The sequence below is a fragment of the Bubalus bubalis genome, chromosome 5 (genome assembly GCF_019923935.1).
Source record: "Bubalus bubalis isolate 160015118507 breed Murrah chromosome 5, NDDB_SH_1, whole genome shotgun sequence".
NCBI lineage: Eukaryota > Metazoa > Chordata > Mammalia > Artiodactyla > Bovidae > Bubalus > Bubalus bubalis.
The window spans coordinates 20,272,560-20,295,459 of record NC_059161.1 but is presented as its reverse complement, the minus strand read 5'-3'; the positions used below and the strand labels follow the sequence as shown (position 1 = coordinate 20,295,459).

General features: G+C 38.7%; 1 protein-coding gene across 5 annotated transcripts in view; it reads left to right on the top strand.

Moving 5' to 3' along the window:
* AXDND1 (axonemal dynein light chain domain containing 1) overlaps positions 1-22,900 on the top strand; it is an 83,606-nt gene that overhangs the window by 4,732 nt on the left and 55,974 nt on the right. For all 5 annotated transcript variants that reach the window (XM_006048574.3, XM_025285554.2, XM_044942791.1 and 2 more), the window contains exons 3-11: positions 9-181; positions 974-1,077; positions 4,034-4,154; positions 4,792-4,877; positions 7,209-7,265; positions 11,452-11,554; positions 12,780-12,901; positions 16,944-17,084; positions 17,776-17,880. In XM_006048574.3, the coding sequence (XP_006048636.3) occupies positions 9-181; positions 974-1,077; positions 4,034-4,154; positions 4,792-4,877; positions 7,209-7,265; positions 11,452-11,554; positions 12,780-12,901; positions 16,944-17,084; positions 17,776-17,880 (1,012 nt within the window). The remainder of the gene's footprint in view (positions 1-8; positions 182-973; positions 1,078-4,033; positions 4,155-4,791; positions 4,878-7,208; positions 7,266-11,451; positions 11,555-12,779; positions 12,902-16,943; positions 17,085-17,775; positions 17,881-22,900) is intronic.

The following is a 22,900-nucleotide window of genomic DNA, read 5'->3' as shown; positions in this document are numbered from 1 at the left end:
TTTCTTAGGACTTCCTGAACTAAAGGAGAAAAAAATTTTGGTGGATCGGTCACAACCCCTTCCTACCTCCCTTCAAAATGAGTTCATCCCTGAGGAAGTTCTGCTTTCTCTGACCAATGCGGCCAATGCTGGTCCTTGTCCTGAAAACTTACTGCCTGCTAAGAAAATTAAAACTCCAAAGGTGTGTGTGTGTGTATGTGTGTGTATAAAGTACTTAGGAACATTTATCTTGACATCCAGTTCATTAAGCATTTATTTAATATGTTTTATATTCCAGATTGTCTTAAGGATATTTTAAAATTAATTTCCTAGATTGAAAGCTAAAATATTTTGCATGAATACTTTCAGGGAAATACTTGAATATATCCATTAACCTGTTTCTGTGTGATTTACCTAAATGATCGTTACTACTCTTGGTCTTGATGTTTTTCTTTTTTAAAAAAAATTTATTTATTTGGCTGACTCGGTCTTGGTTGCTGCACATGGGTTTTCTCTAGTTGCAGAGAGCGGGGCCTGTTCTCTCCTTGCAGCACGCAGGCTTCTCATTGCAGTGGCCCCTCGGTCACAGCCAAGCGCACGCTCTAGGGTGCCCAGGCTTCACTGGCTGCTGCGTGTGGGCTTGTTAGTTGTGGTTCCTGGACTCTCGAGCACTGGACTCAGTAGTTGTGGAGCCCGGACTTGGTTGCTCCGAGGCTTGTGGTATCTTCCCCAGCCTGGGAAGTCCTTGTGCCCAGCATTCAAGTCAGGTTCTTAACCGCTGTACCACCAGGGAAGCCCGGAGTCTTGATATTTTTCTTTCACTATTAAGTTGTTCTAGTTTCAATAATAATTCTTCTTGTTATCCAATAAGAATTATACTTTTTCTAAACAGTATCCAAATGCCTTTAATGTACTCAAAAACTGATGAAGAATAGATTTCATTTGACTAGAGCGCCCTCTGCTGTGTATTCATGGTTGTTTTTTTTCTCCCCAGGGTACTCTTCCTCGCTCTGTTGACCGCGTCTGGCATAACCCTGTCCGAAGAAATAAGTTCAAATACCTGATTGACCATCCAGTTTCCCTAACGGGAGCTGGAAGGTAAAGAAGGAAGATAGTGGGGTAGATGCAGATGAACAGAGTCATTATCTCATTTTGTATGATTTCCTTGGGAGGAGCAGAACTGGAAAAATCACCGACTCATAGTTTTAAAGCTTAAAGTATCTTTAATGAACCAGCATACAATCTGAAGAGGGCATGGGTCTACCTTTTGTGTATGATTATTATCAGTAGGATGGCAATGGAAGCTGGCTCTTGTGATGTTTCACTCATTTAAGTTGGCTTTGGTGTGCCTTTGTGTACTTGTCCCCTTACTCTCCTATACCTTATTGTACCCCAGCAGGAGGGACAGTATCAGGCAGAACGTCTTTAGGGCCTCTTTTATTTGCATTTCTGAGAAAAGCTAGGTAACAGGTTTATGACATGCAAAAACTTGAAAAATAAGTGCTTATTAGCCCCTGGTTTTCCTCAGAGCAAACCCTAAACCTTTACACGTGTGTGTGCTCAGTTGCTCAGTCATGTCTGACTCTTTGCAACCCCATGGACTGTAGTGCATCAGGCTTCTCTGTCCATGGAGTTTTGCAGGCAAGAGTCCTGGAGTGGGTTCCATTTCCTACTCCAGGGGATCTTCCAGATCCAGGGATCAAACCCAGGTCTCTTGCGCCTCCTGCATTGGCAGGCAAATTCTCTACCACGGCACCAGCATCAGGGAAGTGATCAAATCAGCGAGTTATATTTGTTGTTTTTATATCATTCCTAAAAATATCCGAAGTGTCAATATTTTCCCTGTGAAGATTGTGATCTAATTTTCTGTGTGTGGTTCATTTATCAATTTACTCCCTCCAAAAAAAACCAAAACAACTTACTCCTGCCGTGCTCCTTATTGGAATACCACTTAATAGTGAGTTTACAGTTACTAATACTTGGGTAGATTATTTGGTTTTTCTGAGTTCAGTTTCTTATTTGTAAAAAGGGAATAATAGACTCACTCTATTTTGTGTACCTCTCAGGGATATAGAAAGCACAAATGAGATAATGAATGTAAAGTGAAAGTGAAGTCGCTCAGTTGTGTCTGACTCTTTGCGACCCCATGGACTGTAGCCTACCAGGCTCCTCTGTCCATGGGATTTTCCAGTAGTACTGGAGTGGATGGCGATAGTACTGGAGTGGATGGCCATTTCTTTCTCCAGGAGATCTTCCTGACCCAGGGATTGAACCCGGGTCTCCCACATTGTAGGCAGACACTTTACCGTGTGAGCCACCAGGGAAGTCCATGAATGTAAGAGCACTTGTATAACTGTACACTGCTCTTACTGCTGTGTAAATATAAGGTGTTATTCCTCAGTTATGTCTCAGTGCTAGAAAAAGTGGCAGAAATTTAGGCTATGGACTTCTGTGTTCTGGGGCTCTGGTGTCATAAGTATTGGTACTTTATCTTATGCCAGTGGACCATGACTTTAATTATTAACATTTACTAATTAGTAGTTATGAGATATTTGAAGTACTTTGAAAAATTATTAGCTCTGAGTGCAGCAATAATCTGACATTAAAATGTTAATGTCAAATGACATCTAAGTAGGAATTTTTTAAAATGTGAAGATCTGTAGTATGGCAAGACAGGATAGTGCCTCTCTGAAATGTCCTCACTGGAGTCCTGGACCCTGTGGATACATACCTTACGTGGCAAAGGTTATCCTGATTTGGCATTGGCAAGAGGCAAGAGGAGGGTGACAATAAAATCAATAAGTGTTAGTGACAGATATTGAGGACAAAGGATGGGACAGAATCAATTATGGATGCTGAGATTTTTGATGAGTAGAGTGGTGGTGCTAACTGACTGAATTAGGGATTACAGAAGCCTGACAAGTTAGAATGGGGGGAGAATTATTTAGTCGTATCTAGAAGTTCAGAGAAGGCAATGGCACCCCACTCCAGTACTTTTGCTTGGAAAATCCCATGGATGGAGGAGCCTGGTTGGCTGCAGTCCATGGGGTCGCTAGAGTCGGACACAACTGAGCGACTTCCCTTTCACTTTTCACTTTCATGCATTGGAGAAGGACACGGCAACCCACTCCAGTGTTCTTGCCTGGAGAATCCCAGAGATGGGGGAGCCTGGTGGGCTACCATCTATGGGGTCGCACAGAGTCGGACACAACTGAAGCGACTTAGCAGCAGCATCTAGAAGTAACAAGTATGATAAGGTGAGATTTGATAGCATAGCCAAGGGAGAAAGTGTAGGGAAAGCGCAGAGGAATGAGGCTAGGATGTTGTGGAACATTTCCATTTGGTAGGCAGGAGGTCACACACATGTCCAAGAAGGAGTGGGTGGGACCAGGGAACCAAGGGAGTCCAGTTATACAGAGGGCAGGGGAGAGGAGAGTGTTTTTAGAAAGTGAGGTGATCAACCCTGGAAAATACCCGAGAAGAACAGTGGAAGATGAGAACTGGTGACTTAACTGTAGAAAGTCATCCTCAGCTTTCTGGAGAATGATTTTAGCAGAGAGATGGGAATGAAATCAGAATTGCAGCAAAATTTTAAGAAGTCTAATGTTGAGCAGAAAGTGCGAGGTAGATCAAGGTAACTTTATGACAATGCACAGTCAAGGGAAGATTTTTAGAAGCAGAAATGACCTGAGTTATAGACCGGAGGGAATATTCCAAGAGAAAAGGAAACACACAGAAATTATAATTGATGGAATGAGATCCCCAAGGATGTGGGCAAAGATGAAATGAAGGACTGAAGTGGAGGAAATAATCCTGGGGAATAGAATACATCTTAACCTGAGGTTGAAGGAAAGGAGAAAGAAGTTTGAGGTGGAGAAGAGGACGGATGTGGGGGAAAACCCTAATGCCTCAGCCTCCTAAGTAAAGCAGGAGGTAAGGAGACCAGTTTTGTGTCCCTTTTTACCCACTAGAAGGATGTGTGTGGGCATTACCCACTTTTATCCAGTAGCCAAACAAAAAACTTATTTTGTAAATTTTTATTTTTTAATCTTAGGGATATTTCTTTTCTGTATGATGTTAAATATGTTAAAGGAGAGACGAAGGAGAGTGTGGTTTGTCCCCCACGAACGGACCATGCTCTGCAGTCACGTGATGGTGTCATTGTTCCTCATAAGGTAAATAAAGTATTTGACAAATAACTTCCTCTCCCTCTCTCTACTTAAAAAAATCCTCACACTATAAAGCCGTGTGAAACTCTAATGGCCTGCATTGTTTAAGTTTTCTAATTTTTTTCATGGCACTTTCTAATTTTTTCTAGAAAAGGGAATTTACTGGGAGAAGATCAAATGTATCTTAAGCAGTTTTCCAAATTACAACTATTTAATCTTGAAAATACAGTATAGGAGCCTAGATTTTTTTTTTTTTTAAGAAACCTACAGTTTAAAGTTGTAGAGTACTTGAAAGTAACACAACATCATAAATCAGCTAGATTTCAATTTAAGAAAAGGCAGAAAAAAAAAAGTTGTAGAATTCTTATTTTTGGCAGGTTGCTAAGGTAAATCTGAAATAACTCTTGAATTTTCAAGTCAATAGATTTCTTTGTTATCTAATACTAAAACCAAGATTGTTCTTTAATTCATGGTTAATTTTTTAACCTGTTTTCTGCTAAAAGTTTATTATTCCTTGCCATGACCCATATTACTAAGTGTTATTTCTCTAATCAAAGCTCTTAATAAATAGTATCCTTTGGAGGTAGGAATTAGTATTTATATGACTCGTCTAATGTTTTTATTCTTGTTCTTTCTTTTTAAGCCAAAGAAACTAACAGATACATTGATTCCTGAAGAATTTCATATTGTGTCAAATACGGGAGTTTCAGGTTTAGAGTGTTTTGATGAGTGAGTACTGGGGTATATGCTGAATATCTGACAAGTTGAGCTGTTTCCTGCTTCCCAGACATAGAGGAACCTGAGGAATTCACTCACATTCCTAGGCAGTTGTTTGGTCGCTGAGTTGTGTCTTACTCTTTTGTGACCCCGTGGACTGTAGCCTGCCAGGCTCTTCTGTCCATGGGATTTCCCAGGCAAGAATACTGGAGTGGGTTGCCATTTCCTTCTCCAAGGGATCTTCTCAACCCTGGGATCAAACCTGTGTCTCCTGCATTTGGCGGGCAGATTCTCTACCACTGAACCACCAGGGAAGCCTTTTTCTAGTCAATATCTACAATGAAATGAGTAAATGTTTGGCTTACCATGCTAATAAAATTTAGGGACGGTATCAAAAACTAATGAAAAATGTCTTACTTAAAAGAGTTTGAAGCAACAAGAATTTACTGTATGGTGCAGGGACCTGTGTGATTATAAAATATTCAATATCCTGTAATATCTTCAATATCTTGTAATAACCTATAAAGGAAAATATTCTGAAAAAAAATATATAACTGAGTCACTTTGCTGTGCACCTAAAAGTAACATAATATTGTAAATCAGTTATATTTCAGTTTTTAAAAATTTGAGACTTTCCTGATTAGATTGTTCTCTGTCTTTTTCCTGTTGTTTAATTTTGAATGAAAAAAATTAGATCTTTGTTCTGAATGCTTGGTTCTTCTTTAGAAATGGTTTTGAGCAATGACAAAGGAAAGTAGCCCTCTAAGTTGAAACCTCATAATGCACGCTCTAGGGCTTAACTCCAGACTTCAAACTAGTCATTTCCAGTTTCTTTGATTCCTGCTTTATGAGGTTGAAAATGGCTTTATTTTCCGAAACAATACTTGAATGTTTCATAATTTGAAATTTGAAAAACTAAAACTTTGGACTAGTTTTTATAGTAAAATATCCGGAAGCTGTCATTCATTTCACCTTACCCAATACATATGTTATATGGCATTTCCTTATAGTGGTGGGCTTCAGAACGGTACTTTGCCAAAGGGAACTAAATGCAACTCATTTTGGGGGGTGACTTTTAATTTTTTATGTAATTTTAAAGTTATAAAAATGTTACAAAAATAAGACAAGGAGTACATGACATGTACTCGCTCCTGACTCACTGAGTAATTAATTACGTTTTGCCTCATTTGCTTTAATACACACACACACACACACACTCTTAAACTATTCAAGAGTAAGTTGGAGGCCCTCATGTCCTTTTGCCACCGAATACTTCAGTGTGTGTTTCCTTACAAAGCACTAGTTATAGATGCTGTTGATTACTTTTTTAGCTCCATCATTCTTGTATGTACTAGCTGCTGTTTTACAATATAGACTCATAGATTTCTCCCTTTTTTTGGTGAGTCATATTTCTTTGCTATCATTGATGTTCACGTTTTTCCTGATTTTGCTAATGCCAGCTCCTTTGAGCTGGCTCTTGTGTTCTTTAGGCGTGTGCCCATCACTCTTTGAATGTTCTCTTATTCTCAGGCTCAGTGAGATTTTCAGGTTCATCTTGGATTTCCCAACTCCAGCTCTGAAATGAGCTACGAGTCACTTCTTTGAGAAGTACTGTTTTCCTTTTCGTGGAGAAGAGTTCTCAGGAACCAAGATCTGGGTGCTAGGCGTGCTCATTGCTGCCAGGGTACCATTGCTTCTAGTCCCTCACACTCACCTTTGAAACTATTTTGAGCCTTTATAGTCCCTGAATATTTTTTATGAATCTAAATTCTGAAAATGGACCTTATTAACCAACTGTGTTCCAGTAGGGGGCAGAAACAAAGTAAATGTTTTTCAACTGGAGGAAGAAAAAAGATACATAAATAGTAATGAATTTGAAGAATTGCCATGTGGTTCTTGTTGTGATACCCACTTAGGTACAGGCACGTACTTCCAGGCGACAAATGTATGTGTTGGGCATCAGGAAAACTGGGTTTGGTTTCATCTCTAGTTCTTATTAATTTTGTAACCTGTTTAGTCACTTAACTTTGTTGACTTTGGTATTCTTAGAACATTCTTCCACCTTTGATAGGTCATTTTTTTTTTAATGAATCAAAGAAATTTTTGTATTGTGATATATTGGAAAATGTGATTAATGCTCTTTTACTTAAATGTTTTAAATCTAAGTATCATTATATCTGTGTCTGTAGATGTCTAAGGCCATTAATGATCTTGTGTGTAAAACAATGGACCTTTCTGATTGTCCCCAAGCTTCTCAATTCTGTGAGATCTTAAGTTTTTCATGTTTTGTTATGTGATAAATAGGCCAAACGGTTTTCTAACAATAGCATTTATTTATTGCAGCAAATATACTACTCTCCTCACAGACAGTGAAAATAGGCTATTGCTCTTCCCATCCATGTAAGTATAGTTTATTTTGAGAATGTTTCTAAGAAAGAATAACTATATTTTTTCCTTTTTATTGGTAGTTTGTTACACAAAAATAATCAAATTATCGTAGAAACCCAAGACAATGATTACCTACATTTCTATCATTTAATCAGTGCTTTCTTTGTCCAACTGCATATTGATTCTTTACATATTTATAATAACATCAAAGTGCTAGAAAACACTTTTTTTAAAATTACCATTTTAAATGTTTTTTTTGTTCCTGTTTTTAAATTTTATTATGGGAAGAATATTTAATATGAGATCTACCCTCTTAATAAAATTGTAAGGGTGAAATACAGTGTTGTTAATTATAGGCACAGTGTTATACAGCAAAGCTCTAGAACCTTGCATTATTGAAATATTACGGCCTTGATTAGCAACTTCTCATTTCCTTCTCCCCACAGCCCTTGCATACCGCTGTTAAACTCTCTGATTCTATGGGTTTGTCCATTTTAGGTACCTCACGTAAATGGAATCAAGCAGTGCTTGTTCTTCTGTGACTGGCTTATTTCACTTAGCATGATATCCTCTTGGTACATTCATGTTGTTGCAGAGTACAGTATTTTTTTTTTAAGGCTGAATAATATTCCTGCGTGTGTGTGTATACTTCTTCTTCATTCATTCATTGATGGACGTTTAGGCTGTTTCCACTTCTTGACTATTGTGAATAGAGCTTCAATGAACATGGAGTGCTAATCTCTCTCCGAGATCCTTTTTTTGGGGGTGGGGGGCCCTGCTTTGCAGCAGGCAGGATCTGAGTTCCTTGACTGGGAATCAGACGTGTGCCCCATGCAGTGGAACTGTGGATTCACTGGACCACCAGGAAGTCCCTCTCTTTGAGATCTTGGTTTCAAGTCTTTTAAGTGGGATTACTGAATATATATAAAATACCTTTATATTCTACATTTAACTATTAGAATTTCTCTGTTTTGCTGTAGGCTTTTTTTTCTTACCTATCTTTGTGTATCTATCTATCCTATCTATCATTTTCTTTTTGATTGTGAAGTATCTGGTATTAACACCTTGTTCAGTTCAGTCACTCAGTCATGTCTGACTCTTTGCGACCTCATGAATCACAGCACGCCAGGCCTCCCTGTCCATCACCAACTCCCGGAATTCACTCAGACTCATGTCCATCGAGTCAGTGATGCCATCCAGCCATCTCATCCTCTGTCGTCCCCTTCTCCTCCTGCCCCCAATCCCTCCCAGCATCAGAGTCTTTTCCAATGAGTCAACTCTTCGCATGAGGTGGCCAAAGTACTGGAGTTTCAGCTTTAGCATCATTCCTTCCAAAGAAACCCTAGGGCTGATCTCCTTCAGAATGGACTGGTTGGATCTCCTTGCAGTCCAAGGGATGCTCAAGAGTCTTCTCCAACACCACAGTTCAAAAGCATCAATTCTTTGGCGCTCAGCCTTCTTCACAGTCCAACTCTCACATCCATACATGACTACTGGAAAAAACCATAGCCTTGACTAGACGGACCTTTGTTGGCAAAGTAATGTCTCTGCTTTTGAATATTCTGTCTAGGTTGGTCATAACTTTCCTTCCAAGGAGTAAGCGTCTTTTAATTTCATGGCTGCAATCACCATCTGCAGTGATTTTGGAGCCCCAAAAAATAAAGTCTGCCACTGTTTCCACTGTTTCCCCATCTATTTCCCATGAAGTGATGGGACCGGATGCCATGATCTTCGTTTTCTGAATGTTGAGCTTTAAGCCAACTTTTTCACTCTCCACTTTCACTTTCATCAACAGGCTTTTTAGTTCCTCTTCACTTTCTGCCATAAGGGTGGTGTCATCTGCATATCTGAGGTTATTGATATTTCTCCTGGCAATCTTGATTCCAGCTTGTGCTTCTTCCAGCCCAGCGTTTCTCATGATGTACTCTGCATATAAATTAAATAAGCAGGGTGACAATATACAACCTTGACGTACTCCTTTTCCTATTTGGAACCAGTCTGTTGTTCCATGTCCAGTTCTAACTGTTGCTTCCTGACCTGCATATAGGTTTCTCAAGAAGCAGGTCAGGTGGTCTGGTATTCCCATCTCTTTCAGAATTGTCCACAGTTTATTGTGATCCACACAGTCAAAGGCTTTGGCATAGTCAATAAAGCAGAAATAGATGTTTTTCTGGAACTCTCTTGCTTTTTCCGTGATCCAGAGGATGTTGCCAATTTGATCTCTGGTTCCTCTGCCTTTTCTAAAACCAGCTTGAACATCAGGAAGTTCACGGTTCACGTATTGCTGAAGCCTGGCTTGGAGAATTTTGAGCATTACTTTACTAGCATGTGAGATGAGTGCAATTGTGTGGTAGTTTGAGCATTCTTTGGCATTGCCTTTCTTTGGGATTGGAATGAAAACTGACCTTTTCCAGTCCTGTGGCCACTGCTGAGTTTTCCAAATTTGCTGGCATATTGAGTGCAGCACTTTCACAGCATCATCTTTCAGGATTTGAAATAGCTCTGCTGGAATTCCATCACCTCCACTAGCTTTGTTCGTAGTGATGCTTTCTAAGGCCGACTTGACTTCACATTCCAGGATGTCTGGCTCTAGGTCAGTGATCACACCATCGTGATTATCTGGGTTGTGAAGATCTTTTTTGTGCAGTTTTTCTGTGTATTCTTGCCACCTCTTCTTAATATCTTCTGCTTCTGTTAGATCCATACCATTTCTGTCCTTTATCGAGCCCATCTTTGCATGAAATGTTCCCTTGGTATCTCTAATTTTCTTGAAGAGATCTCTAATCTTTCACATTCTGTTGTTTTCCTCTATTTCTTTGCATTGATCGCCGAGGAAGGCTTTCTTATCTCTTCTTGCTATTCTTTGGAACTCTGCATTCAGATGCTTATATCTTTCCTTTTCTCCTTTACTTTTTTCTTCTCTTCTTTTCACAGCTATTTGTAAGGCCTCCCCAGACAGCCATTTTGCTTTTTTGCATTTCTTTTCCATGAGGATGGTCTTGATCCCTGTCTCCTGTACAATGTCACGAACCTCATTCCATAGTTCATCAGGCACTCTATCTATCAGATCTAGGCCCTTAAATCTATTTCTCACTTCCACTGTATAATCATAAGGGATTTGATTTAGGTCATACCTGAATGGTCTAGTGGTTTTCCCTACTTTCTTCAATTTAAGTCTGAATTTGATAATAAGGAGTTCATGATCTGAGCCACAGTCAGCTCCTGGTCTTGTTTTTGCTGACTGTATAGAGTTTCTCCATCTTTGGCTGCAAAGAATATAATCAATCTGATTTCGGTGTTGACCATCTGGTGATGTCCATGTGTAGAGTCTTCTCTTGTGTTGTTGGAAGAGGGTGTTTGTTATGGCCAGTGCATTTTCTTGGCAAAACTCTATTAGTCTTTGCCCTGCTTCATTCCATATTCCAAGGCCAAATTTGCCTGTTACTCCAGGTGTTTCTTGACTTGCTACTTTTGCATTCCCGTCCCCTATAATGAAAAGGACATCTTTTTTGGGTGTTAGTTCTAAAAGGTCTTGTAGGTCTTCATAGAACCGTTCAACTTCTAGCCAGTATTAACACCTTGTGAAGGTGAAGGTGAAGTCGCTGAGTCGTGTCCGACTCTTTGCAACCCCGTGGACTGTAGCCTACCAGGCTTCTCCATCCATGGGATTCTCCAGGCACGAATACTGGAGTACATTACCATTTCCTTCTCCAGGGGATCTTCCCAACCCAGGGATCGAACCTAGGTCTCCCGCATTGGAGGCACCTATCCTATCTATCATTTTCTTTTTGATTGTGAAGTATCTGGTATTAACACCTTGTTAGCCAGTATTAACAACTTGTAGCCAATAGTAACAGCATGATGTTTATCACTCCACATTTTTCTGTGTTATAGACTTACACAGTAGGTATATAAAATTTTTTTTGAGGGAGGAGAACAGAACATTATTTTCTTTTATGAAAAAGAGGATCATACTATTTGTATTTTTTTGGTTTTTGTTTTTTTGTTTTGTTTTTGTATTTTGCTTTACTGTATTATTGATATCCCACAAGATTAGTACATACAGGTATAATGCTTTAAAATGCCATTAATATTCCATAGTATGTACATTTTCTTCACACATATTATGTTCCTTTTGCCTTTTGAGCATGACCTTTTGTAACATTCATTATATAAATCTGCCCTCTTAATCTTTTAGGAAACCTAATAAAAGAATAGAAGTAGTCCAACTGAATGATGTGATGGACACTATGCTAGAGAGGGCTGGTGTGGAAAATCAGGAATATACAGGGCCAACCAAGGTAATTGCAAACATCAGTGAAAACTAGTGATTAAGAGCATTTGCTCTGGAGGTGAAATGCCTGGACTGGAATCCTGACCGTGCCATTTATTAGCTGGTGACCTTGGGCAGGTCATTTAATGTATTTGTGCCTTGATTTCCTCATCTGTAAATTTCAGATAATACTATTTACCTCATAAGGTTGTTGTGGAGATTAAATGACATAATGAATGTAAAGAGCTTAGGACAATGCTTGACATGTGGCAAACACTGTATAATTTTTTATTATTGTTCTTGCATTTAACCGAATATAAGGCACCATTGATTATAAAACTCTTTTTTTATGTTCCATTAAAAAACACTGCCAATTAAACCATGCTTTCTTACCACTTGTACTTTTTATTTTGCACCTAACGAAAGAGCTTTTTCAGTCTTACATAGATATAGATTTTTTTTCTTTATGGGGCTATTTCTCTTTTGTTTTGTAAAGTTTTATTTTTATAGAATTTGAAATTTATAGACAAGTTCAGTATAGGCACTCCTATGTAATCTTCACCCAGATTCATTAATGGTTTACATTGTGCCCTGTTTGCTGTATCATTCTCTTTCTCTTTCTGTATACATCCTCTATGTGTATGGGTTTTTTCCTGAACCATTTTAGAGTAAGCTGGCAACTTCATGCATCTTTATCACCAAACATTTTAGGGTATGTTTCCTATGAATAAGGACATTCTCTTATATATCTGTAATATAGTTATCAAAATCAGGAAATTTAATGTTGGTATGATAATGTTATCTAATACAGTTCGTATTCAAGTCTCAAATTTTATTAACTGTACCTGTAATGGCTTTTATAGCTAGTTCCCCCTCTATTTCAGAATCCCGGGTCACACAGTACTTTTAGTTGTCATGTTCCTGAAACTGTTCTTTGGTTTTCTTAACTTTGATATCTACAGAATGTTCCTCAATTTTGGTTTGTCTGATGTGTAATTATTCAATTCAGGCTTTGTATTTTTGGCAGGTATAACATAGTAGTAATATTGGGACTTTCTCAGTGCATCATATAAAGAGGTACATGATTAGACACTTTATTAATGTATCATTTTTATATATATAAAGAAAAATGTAAGTGAATAGATTAGGTATTTCAAAAACTTACACTAGAACTTCAGAGTGCTTACTCCCTAAGATGTCTTTTACTGGAAAGACTATAATAAATACTGATTGTCTTATTAATCTTTTGCCAGATGCACAAACTGCTTCATATACTGAAGAAGGAACAGACCATTTATAACACAGTATTTCATGAACTGATTCGACAAGTCAGTGTGGACTGTGCAGATAGAGGAGAACTACTGTCCAAAATCAGGTTCGAGTTGTTACTGGAGTATCCCAGTTTCCTCCTGAATTTTGTATAGTAAAAGTATATTATCTGAGAACTTCTTTAAGTTGATTTCTGTTGGGATGTTTGACACCCTCTTCTTTTAGGATTGGGAGTGAAATGCTATGTGAAAAAGTAGAAAAAGAGATTCTGAAGACAGACCAGTCTGGTTTTAAATCATCATCTAGATATATCACCTTGGTAAAAATCTATATCTTAGTTTTCTTATCTATAAATGAAGATAATAGCTATGTGAAAATTTTCATTTGTCTTTTTGTTCACTTGTAAATGATATTTATTGAGTGTCTACTATGCGTCAGGCATTAAGATGCTTCATAGAATTATGAGGTTTAAATGAGAGCACAGAAGTAAGTAGGTGCTCAATACAAATGATTATTATAGATTATGGTTATAAATACTATTAGTACTATAATTCTTCTTCTTATGACTATGGTACTTTCCAAAAGCTGAAAGGAATAGTAGAATACTGGGTTCTGATTACATATCTGCAGCTTACTTGCCCTGGAACCATGGGCAAATGATTAGATCTCTCTGATTATCTGTATCTCCTGAATGGAAATTAACAGTATACATTTGCCCTATTTGTCCACTGTCTGATTTGTGGAAACAGAGTTTGCCTCTCTGACAGTACTCATTAACTAGAAGCAAAGCCATTAATAGGAGACTGATCAAGATTAGAATACTAAGGAGTAAGTTGTTGGAACACCACCAAGAGCTGCAGAATGCCAAATCAGAATGAGGATAGGGACAAATGAAGGCTGAGTTGTCACTCTAAGAACAAAGTCAGGAAGGACGGATGAGGAATCAATTGGAGAGGAACTAGATGACTGTGTATCCAAAGTTTCTTTAGTGAGAAATTGATGTGAGTGGAACTCTTCCAGCTGATTTTAGGAGTTAGCTTTTACAGGCCAAAATAGGGTGGGGCCCTGTTCCAGGAAGTCTAGACAGAAGGAGATAGGGAAATCAAAGCCAGAATTCTTTAGCAAAAATTGAGTCAGACACTAGGGAGACAAAAATACTAACTTCAAAGTGCCAGCAATGGGATCAGAATAGGGCTTGAAATGGGCTTCCCTGGTGGCTCAGAGGGTAAAGAATCCTGCAGTGTGGGAGACCTGGGTTCAATCCCTGGATTGGGACAATCCCCTGGAGAAGGGAATGGCAACCCACTCCAGTATTCTTGCCGGGAGAATTCCCATGGACAGAGGAGCAACAGACCATGGGGTTGCAAAGAGTCGGACACGCTCAGCAACTAAACACAGCACACAGGGCTTCAAAGCTAAGAATTTAGAATAGGGTAGAGTTGGAGTTAAGAATACAAAGTAGGTGGGGATAAACAATGAGGTTTCGGGATGATTGCTGGAAACATTCATGATGTGTTTGAGGAATAGTGAAACACTTTGTCGGTTCAGCGTCATCTAATGTCCGCTATTTTGTTGTGGTAGGAGTTTTTTTTTGAAGAGCTAGGGCTCACCTTCAATGAGGAAGACATCTGTTGTCTTCAGGCTGGTATCTTACAGAGTCCTTCCTGTTTCACAAGATTTTGGGAGGATCCAGTAGATATTGCCAGCAAATGGTAACACTTGGAATGCCCCAGAAATACTCTGTTTCAGCCCCTAGCTGTTTGCTTGTCCGTTTGTTTGTCGCTAGTTTTCTGCTTTTGTCTTTCTGATCAGCTTGTGTGTGTGTCTTTTCATGCAACTCAGGCCTGTTGCTGTAGCAGGAGGGTTTCATATGAAACAGAGGTTCATAATAGCTGTTTTTTATAAGGGGAAGAATAACTGACAGATTGGTTATAAGCTGAGTAAGACTCATAGAAATAGGGCTACCACAATAATTATTTTTGGTTGACATTATGTTTATCTTTGCATGCAGGCACCTGACTTTTTTTCCCATTGTTATTTTTTCCAGTATTTTATGGGAATTTTCAAGTATACACATAAAAATGGAAAGAATTTTACTGTGAGCACACATACATCTAGATTCTGCCATTAATATACTTTTCTTGCTTTATCCCTTATCTGTCCATCTAGCCATCCTGGCACTTATCCACCAATTTTGTGTACTTAAAAGTAAAAGGCAGACATCAGTGTATTTCCCTTAGATACTTCAGCATGTATATCATGAATCAGTTCATTATCCATTTGCCATTTTGTTTCTTCTGAGTCTCATTCATGATGGTTTAATTGCATAAGTGTTTTCCAATCTTTGCTTGCTTAATTTGGCTAATCTTAACCATGAAATCCTTAGGGTGTAAATGATGGATGCTTCCTGAAGAGATGATTTGCATTTTTTCTCTTCTGGAATCCTAGCTTCCTCCTACTCCCAGGTTGCCTGCTTTGAAGAAAGCCCAAGGCTTGGTCTCTGGGACCCAACATTAGCACTTGTACTGGACTACCTCTAATCTTGCATTTTCCTAGTGAATAATTTTTACTGGTTACACTTCCCACTCCATTGTTAGCTTACTGTATTTAGTTTGTTGCTGTTGTGTTTTTTTTTTTTTTTCCTATTTCTAGAGGCTTGTGTTTCTTTCTGCGAGTGAAGTAATACTTCAGAAAGTATGCTTTATCATGGATATAATTGTGTGTGTGTTTTGTAAATAATTTAATTTAATTGGAGGATAATTACTTTACAATATTGTGGTGGCATCTGCCGTACATCAGCGTGAATCAGCCATAGGCACACATGTAACCCCTCCCTCCTGAACCCTCCTCCCCCTCCCTCCTCACCCCATCACTCCAGGTAGTCTCAGAGCACGGCTTTGGGTTCCTTGTGTCATACATCAAACTCTCACTGGCTGTCTGTTTTACATATGGTAATGTATATGTTTCAGTGCTAGTCTCTCAAATCATCCCATCCTCTCCTTCTGCTGCTGCTGCTAAGTCGCTTCAGTCGTGTCCGACTCTGTGAGACCCCATAGACCGCAGCCCACCAGGCTCCTCCATCCATGGGATTTTCCAGCCAAGAGTACTGGAGTGGGGTGCCATTGCCTTCTCCGCTCCTTATCTTACCATGTCCAAAAGTCTGTTCTTTATGTCTGCATCTCCTTTTCTGCCCTGCACGTAGGATTGTTGGTACTGTCTTTGAGATTCCATATGTATACGTTAATATATGATATTTGTCTTTCTCATTCTAACTTACTTCATTCTGTATAATAGGCTCTAGGTTCACCCTGTAGTTGTGTTTTAATGGAAAAGTCCTTCAGAGTGTGTTGTTCCTATATTGCCATGAGGGAAAATCCTAAAGAAAGTGTTTTAAAAATTGATGCTTCCCAATGAAGGAGTTGCACACTGAGCTGATGAACTCCCTGTCACTTTAAGTGTGTAAGCAAGGGGTGGATAATTCTTTTTGTCAGGGGGTGAGAGATTCAACTAAATGATTATTCCAACTCAAAGATATTATAATCCTGGGGTCTCAGAGTTTAGAATATAATACCTAGATCACTTTTAAAATAAATGAAGACTTCTCAGTTATGGTATTCATAGTTTATCATCTAGAATCATTTCCAAATATTTTGTTTGATGTTGTTCAGAAGCAAGAGAAATTACTTACTGTACTTAGGGACTTACAGTTGGTGTCCTATAACATTTTGGTCAATTTGAGAAAAGTGGTTTTATTCATGAATTTAATTTATAAAAGTCCCACTGTATTCAAGATACTGTCAGATGTAAATGAATAAATATGTAAGACATAATTTTTATCCTCATAGAGTTTCTAAATTAGAAGAAGAAATAAAAGAAGTCGTTATTTTGTTTTACATCTCAGACATTATGTTCCAAATAACTATGACTCTGGTTAAAATTCTCCTTAGTTCATTCACTCAGCATTCAAAATTCATTCAGGAGCATGGCAAGAATTCACAGCCCAGGTCTTTTTCTAGCTTGTTCTTCACACATAGCTTTTATGAGTGTCTATTCACTATTTCTTTCCTTAAAATTATTTTTCTCTCTCACATATTTTCTGGCTCCTTTTCCTTTCTGCCTGATGTCTTGTTTTCCTTTTTCTCATGCAGAGAGCGGTATGTACAAATGCTTGACCAAATTGCCCGGCAGATGATTGACTTCTACAAAGACATGGTAACTCAGCGAGTGATGGACCAGCGCATTTTAGAAGAATTGTACAATTTTAAGAATGTTATTGAGGAACTGACCAGGTAACAACTGTGCTTATCAAAGCTTTGTCTCTAAAGAGAGTAAAAGATACCCAGGGAAAGTAGAATGATTAAAGGACTCTCTTACTCTCATTTCATTTTTTGCAAGAGAACAGAAAGGCCTAGATAGAGATGTAGAGACATGGGTTACAAAGGTTAACACAAAACTAGGGCTCTGTGTGTATGTATTTGATAGGGAAAAGACTCTTGTTCTTCCTTCCAAAATAGAGGTGCTTATCTTAATCTGGTTTACAGAGCAGTGCCATGATTATGGATATTAAGGTTCAAATCCCGAAGAGAATAAGCAGTATGTATAATAGCTATCACATTTTGTGATCGGCTAACCTTGTGGCAAGATTAGTGGCAGGAGTGAAGACAATAGAATAGACATGCCAGGGGGTAGGATAGAGCAGCCTTAAGGCCTTGGCTGCCAGTGTCTGCCTTCACTCCATTTTAGAGAGCTCTCCACATCTTCTTTCTGCCTCTTCTAGCCTGTCTGATTCCATTGCTAAACCTGGTTAGATTTCACTTGAATGAACACTAGATTTCATGCCTTGGTTTATAGGGTAGAAAAACTGGGAAGAGATATACACATAATAACTGAGAAGATTCCTGAGTATAAATCTGATTTCCTAGGCAGAAACTTTTTCAAAATCTTCAGCTATGACTGTAAAATTGGCTTGCTCTATTTCAGGGAACTGTGTCTGGTTCAGGCACATGATATAAAATTAACAAAGGAAGCAGAGAAGGCCCACAGAGATTTGGCACAAGCTCTTTTAGACGCTGAAAAGAATGCCAGGTGAGTTACCAAATGTTAGCCATTATGTCATATTTGCTTCACACCTTCTTTCAAGAAATAAAAATTTTTAGAAGAATTTGAAGGTTTTTAAAATTACAGCAGTTCCTGAAGGAGTTAATATACATAAAGCTCACTGTATATATTAACTCTTCCACATACTGTTGTAATACACATCTTGTGTCTCCTTGTATGAAAGTTTTCCAGGGGTGTAAAACCTAGAAGTGGAATTATGGGTCATGGCATATTCTAGCCTTGTCTTGCTCAGTTCAGTTCAGTTCAGTTGCTCAGTCGTGTCTGAGACTCTGTGACCCCATGAATCGCAGCACACCAGGCCTCCCTGTCCATCACCAACTCCTGGAGTTCACCCAAATTTGTGTGCATCGAGTCGGTGATGCTATCCAGCCATCTCATCCTCTGTTGTCCCCTTCTCCTCCTGCCCCCAATCCCTCCCAGCATCAGGGTCTTTTCCAATGAGTTAACTCTTCTCATGAGGTGGCCAAAGTATTGGAGTTTCAGCTTTAGCATCATTCCTTCCAAAGAACACCCAGGACTGATCTCCTTCAGAATGGACTGGTTGGATCTCCTTGCAGTCCAAGGGACTCTCAAGAGTCTTCTCCAACACCACAGTTCAAAACCATCAATTCTTCGGTGCTCAGCTTTCTTCACAGTCCAACTCTCACATCCATACATGACCACAGGAAAAACCATAGCCTTGACTAGACGGACATTTGTTGGCAAAGTAATGTCTCTGCTTTTGAATATGCTATCTAGGTTAGTCATAACTTTCCTTCCAAGGAGTAAGCGTCTTTTAATTTCATGGCTGCAGTCACCATCTGCAGTGATTTTGGAGCCCCCAAAAATAAAGTCTGCCACTGTTCCACTGTTTCCCCATCTATTTCCCATGAAGTGATGGGACCGGATCTGGCTAGATGTTACCAGATACTCCCCAAGGTAGTTGTACCAGTGTATCCTCTAATCAGTGTATGAGATTTCCCTTTTGCACATATCTTTTATAGTCTTATAAATATGAAAATGTATCCGGTTTTTGTTTGCATTTTTCAAGTTAGTAGTTAGTAATGTGCATCTAGTTCTCTTTTAGATGTTAGTGACTCTATGAGGTCCTCATGTTGTTATTCTATTTCAGGGGCTTAGCTGACTTTTTCTGTAAAGGGCCAGATGGTGAGATACAGTTTTTAATACAACTCTGCCTTTGTAAATGTGTGCCATTGTAGTGCAAAAGCGGCCAAGGACAATACCAGAACATCACAGTGTTCCGATAAAATTTTATTTACTGACACTGAAATCTGAATTTATAAAATTTCCATTTACTACAGGATATTATTCTATTTTTTAACCACTAAAAACTATTAAAAAGTAAATCAAATACATAAAAAATTTTTAAAGTAAAGTTCTTAACTCATGGGGTATACTAAAACAAGCGATGGGCCAGGTTTGACCCACAGGCTGTAGTTTTCTAACTTCTATTCTATTTCATTTTCACATTCTATTTCATTTTCTGTTAGAGTTCTGATTACTAGGAAGCTCTTGGGTATGTATCAAAAGATACATCTGATTGCATTTTAATTTCTTATTTAGTTGATTTAAAATATTATCATAGAAACAGTACATGTGCCTTTTAAGAAAATCAATAAATACAGGCAATCAAACATAAATTTAAAAAAAAATCACAATTTCACTCCCCATAGATTACTACTGTAAATACCTTAGTGTATATTCTTATGGATCTTTTTTTCTATGTATATGTGCATATGTGCATTGTTTAAACCAAAATTGTATTGTACATACTATTAGCCTGTTTTTTCAGTCAATAATCCATACCTGTTTCAGCAAATTTTTACCTCATATTTTACCCAATTCTTTTTTTTTTTTAACTTTATTTATTCGGCTGCACTGTGTGGCATGTGAGATCTTAGTTCCCTGAGCAGGGATTGAACCTGGGACTCCTGCATTTAAAGCATGAAGTCTTAACCCCCACACCACCAGAAAAGTCCCCACCCAATTCTTATTTGAACGTTCTTAATTATTCCCAAAATGAATTTTACGTTGGGTTGTCCAAACCAGTACCCAAGCTAGTACCACACACTGTATCTTATTCTCTGTGCCTTTTAAAATCCAGCATTATCTTTTGCTTTTTTTTTTTTAACATGTTAAAGAGTGACCGTATTTTCTAAATATCAAGAAAAACACAAATTTATACAAAATATAAATTCAAAAATAACTTTCTGACTTGTATTCTGTTTTATCGCTTGCTTAAATGAGGGGTACCTTGATCATCTTTTGTCCGCTGAATGTACTACTGTTTTCTGTAGCTGAGTCATCCTTGTTATCTTAGTAAATAACTACCTTATACTCTGTCTTTTATCCTCTGATCTCTGGTACTACCTCTCTATCCTCTTTCTGAGCTGATGACCTTGCTTTCTAAAATACAGAAGCAAATTGAAGAGAGAGCTCAGTTCTCTCTACATCTCCCCACCCCGCTACATCTGTGCTCATACATTCGTGCTTTCCTTCTCACTGTGGATAAACTGTCTCCTTTCTAAGGTCAGTCTCTCCATTTGTGTCCTGTTACATCCGCTCTTAAGTACTCTTGATATTTTCAGCGAATGTTCCCTCTTTCTCCTGTATCATTAATATTTTCCTCTACTTTATCAGTCACACCAGTATATAAATATGCCGTAATTGCTCTCATCTTAAAAACAATAATAACAAAAGAAAACCCCCCTTCCCTAGACCCAAAAGCCATACATAAAAACTTCCAAGTCTCTGAGCATGACAAATCCCCTTCTAGCTGTGGCTCCATTTCTCTGTTCCCCTTACAACAGACTTCCTCAAAAGGTTGTCATACTCCTTTTCTCCGCTTTCTGTCCTCCCATTATCACTTGAACCCACTCCAGTCAGGCTTTCAACCGCACCATTCCACCAAATTGCACTTGTCAGAGTCACCATTGACTTCTGTATTATTATATCCAAAGGCCCATTCTCGATTCTCATTTAGCTTGACTTACCAGCAGCATTTGTCATAACTGACCAGTTGCTTTTACTTAAAACAATGTCTTTTAGTATATTATGCTGTCCTAGTTTACTCCTTTACTCTTGGCTCCTTCTTATTGATATCCCTTACAGGTTCCTTTCATCTCGCCAATGTCTATTTATTTATTTATTTGAAGTATAGTTGATTTACAGTGTTGTGTTAGTTTCTGTTGCAAAGCAAAGTGATTCAGTATTGTGTGTGTGTGTGTGTGTATCAGTTCAGTTCAGTTCAGTCGCTCAGTCGTGTCTGACTCTTTGCGACATCATGAACTGCAGCACGCCAGGCCTCCCTGTCCATCACCAGCTCCCGGAGTCCACCCAGACTCATGTCTGTTGAGTCGGTGATGCCATCCAACAGTCTCATCCTCTGTCGTCCCCTTCTCCTCCTGCCCTTAATCTTTCTCAGCATCAGGGTCTTTTCAAATGAGTCTGTTCTTCACATCAGGTGGCCAAAGTATTGGAGTTTCAGCTTCAACATCAGTCCTTGTGATGAACACCCAGGAATGATCTCCTTTAGGATGGACTGGTTGGATCTCCTTGCAGTCCAAGGGACTCTCAAGAGTCTTCTCCAACACCACAGTTCAAAAGCATCAATTCTTCGGCACTCAGCTTTCTTTATAGTCCAACTCTCACATCCATACATGACTACTGGAAAAACCATAGCCTTGACTAGACGGACATTTGCTGGCAAAGTAATGTCTCTGCTTTTTAATATGCTGTCTAGGTTGGTCATAACTTTCCTTCCAAGGAGTAAGCGTCTTTTAATTTCATGGCTGCAGTCACCATCTGCAGTGATTTTGGAGCCCAGAAAAATAAAGTCTGATGCTGTTTCCACTGTTTCCCCATCTATTTCCCATGAAGTGATGGGACCAGATGCCACGATCTTAGTTTTCTGAATGTTGAGCTTTAGGCCAACTTTTTACCTCTCCTCTTTCACTTTCATCAAGAGGCTCTTTAGTTCTTCTTCACTTTCTGCCATAAGAGTGGTGTCATCTGCATATCTGAGGTTACTGATATTTCTCCTGGCAATCTTGATTCCAGCTTGTGCTTCCTCCAGCCCAGTGTTTCTCATGATGTACTCTGCATACAAGTTAAATAAGCAGGGTGACAATATACAGCCTTGACGTACTCCTTTTCCTATTTGGAACCAGTCTGTTGTTCCATGTCCAGTTCTAACTGTTGCTTCCTGACCTGCATACAGGTTTCTCAAGAGGCAGGTCAGGTGGTCTGGTATTCCCATCTCTTGAAGAATTGTCCACAGTTTATTGTGATCCACACAGTCAAAGGCTTTGGCATAGTCAGTAAAGCAGAAATAGATGTGTTTTTTGGGAACTCTCTTGCTTTTTCAATGATCCATCGGATATTGGCAATTTGATCTCTGGTTCCTCTACCTTTTCTAAAACCAGCTTTAACATCTGGAAGTTCACGGTTCATGTAGTGCTGAAGCCTGGCTTGGAGAATTTTGAGCATTACTTTACTAGTGTGTGAGATAAGTGCAATTGTGTGGTAGTTTGAGCATTCTTTGGCATTGCCTTTCTTTGGGATTGGAATGGAAACTGACCTTTTCCAGTCCTGTGGCCACTGCTGAGTTTTCCAAATTTGCCTGCATATTGAGTGCAGCACTTTGACAACATCATCTTTTAGGATTTGAAATAGCTCAACTGGGATTATATTGCCTCAACTAGCTTTGTGTGTGTGTGTGTGTGTGTGTGTGTGTGTGTATATATATATATATATATATATAAGCTGGAGATAGAATATATATATAAATATAGTTTTGCATATTCCTTTCCATTATGGTTTATTATAGGATATTGAACATAGTTCCTGTATAATACAGTAGGTTCTTGTTTATCTGTTTTATATATAGGAGTTTGTATCTGCTAATCCCACAGTCCCAGTTTATCCTTACTCCATTCCCTTTTCCCTTTGGTTAACCATAAGTTTGTTTTCTATGCCTACATCTCAC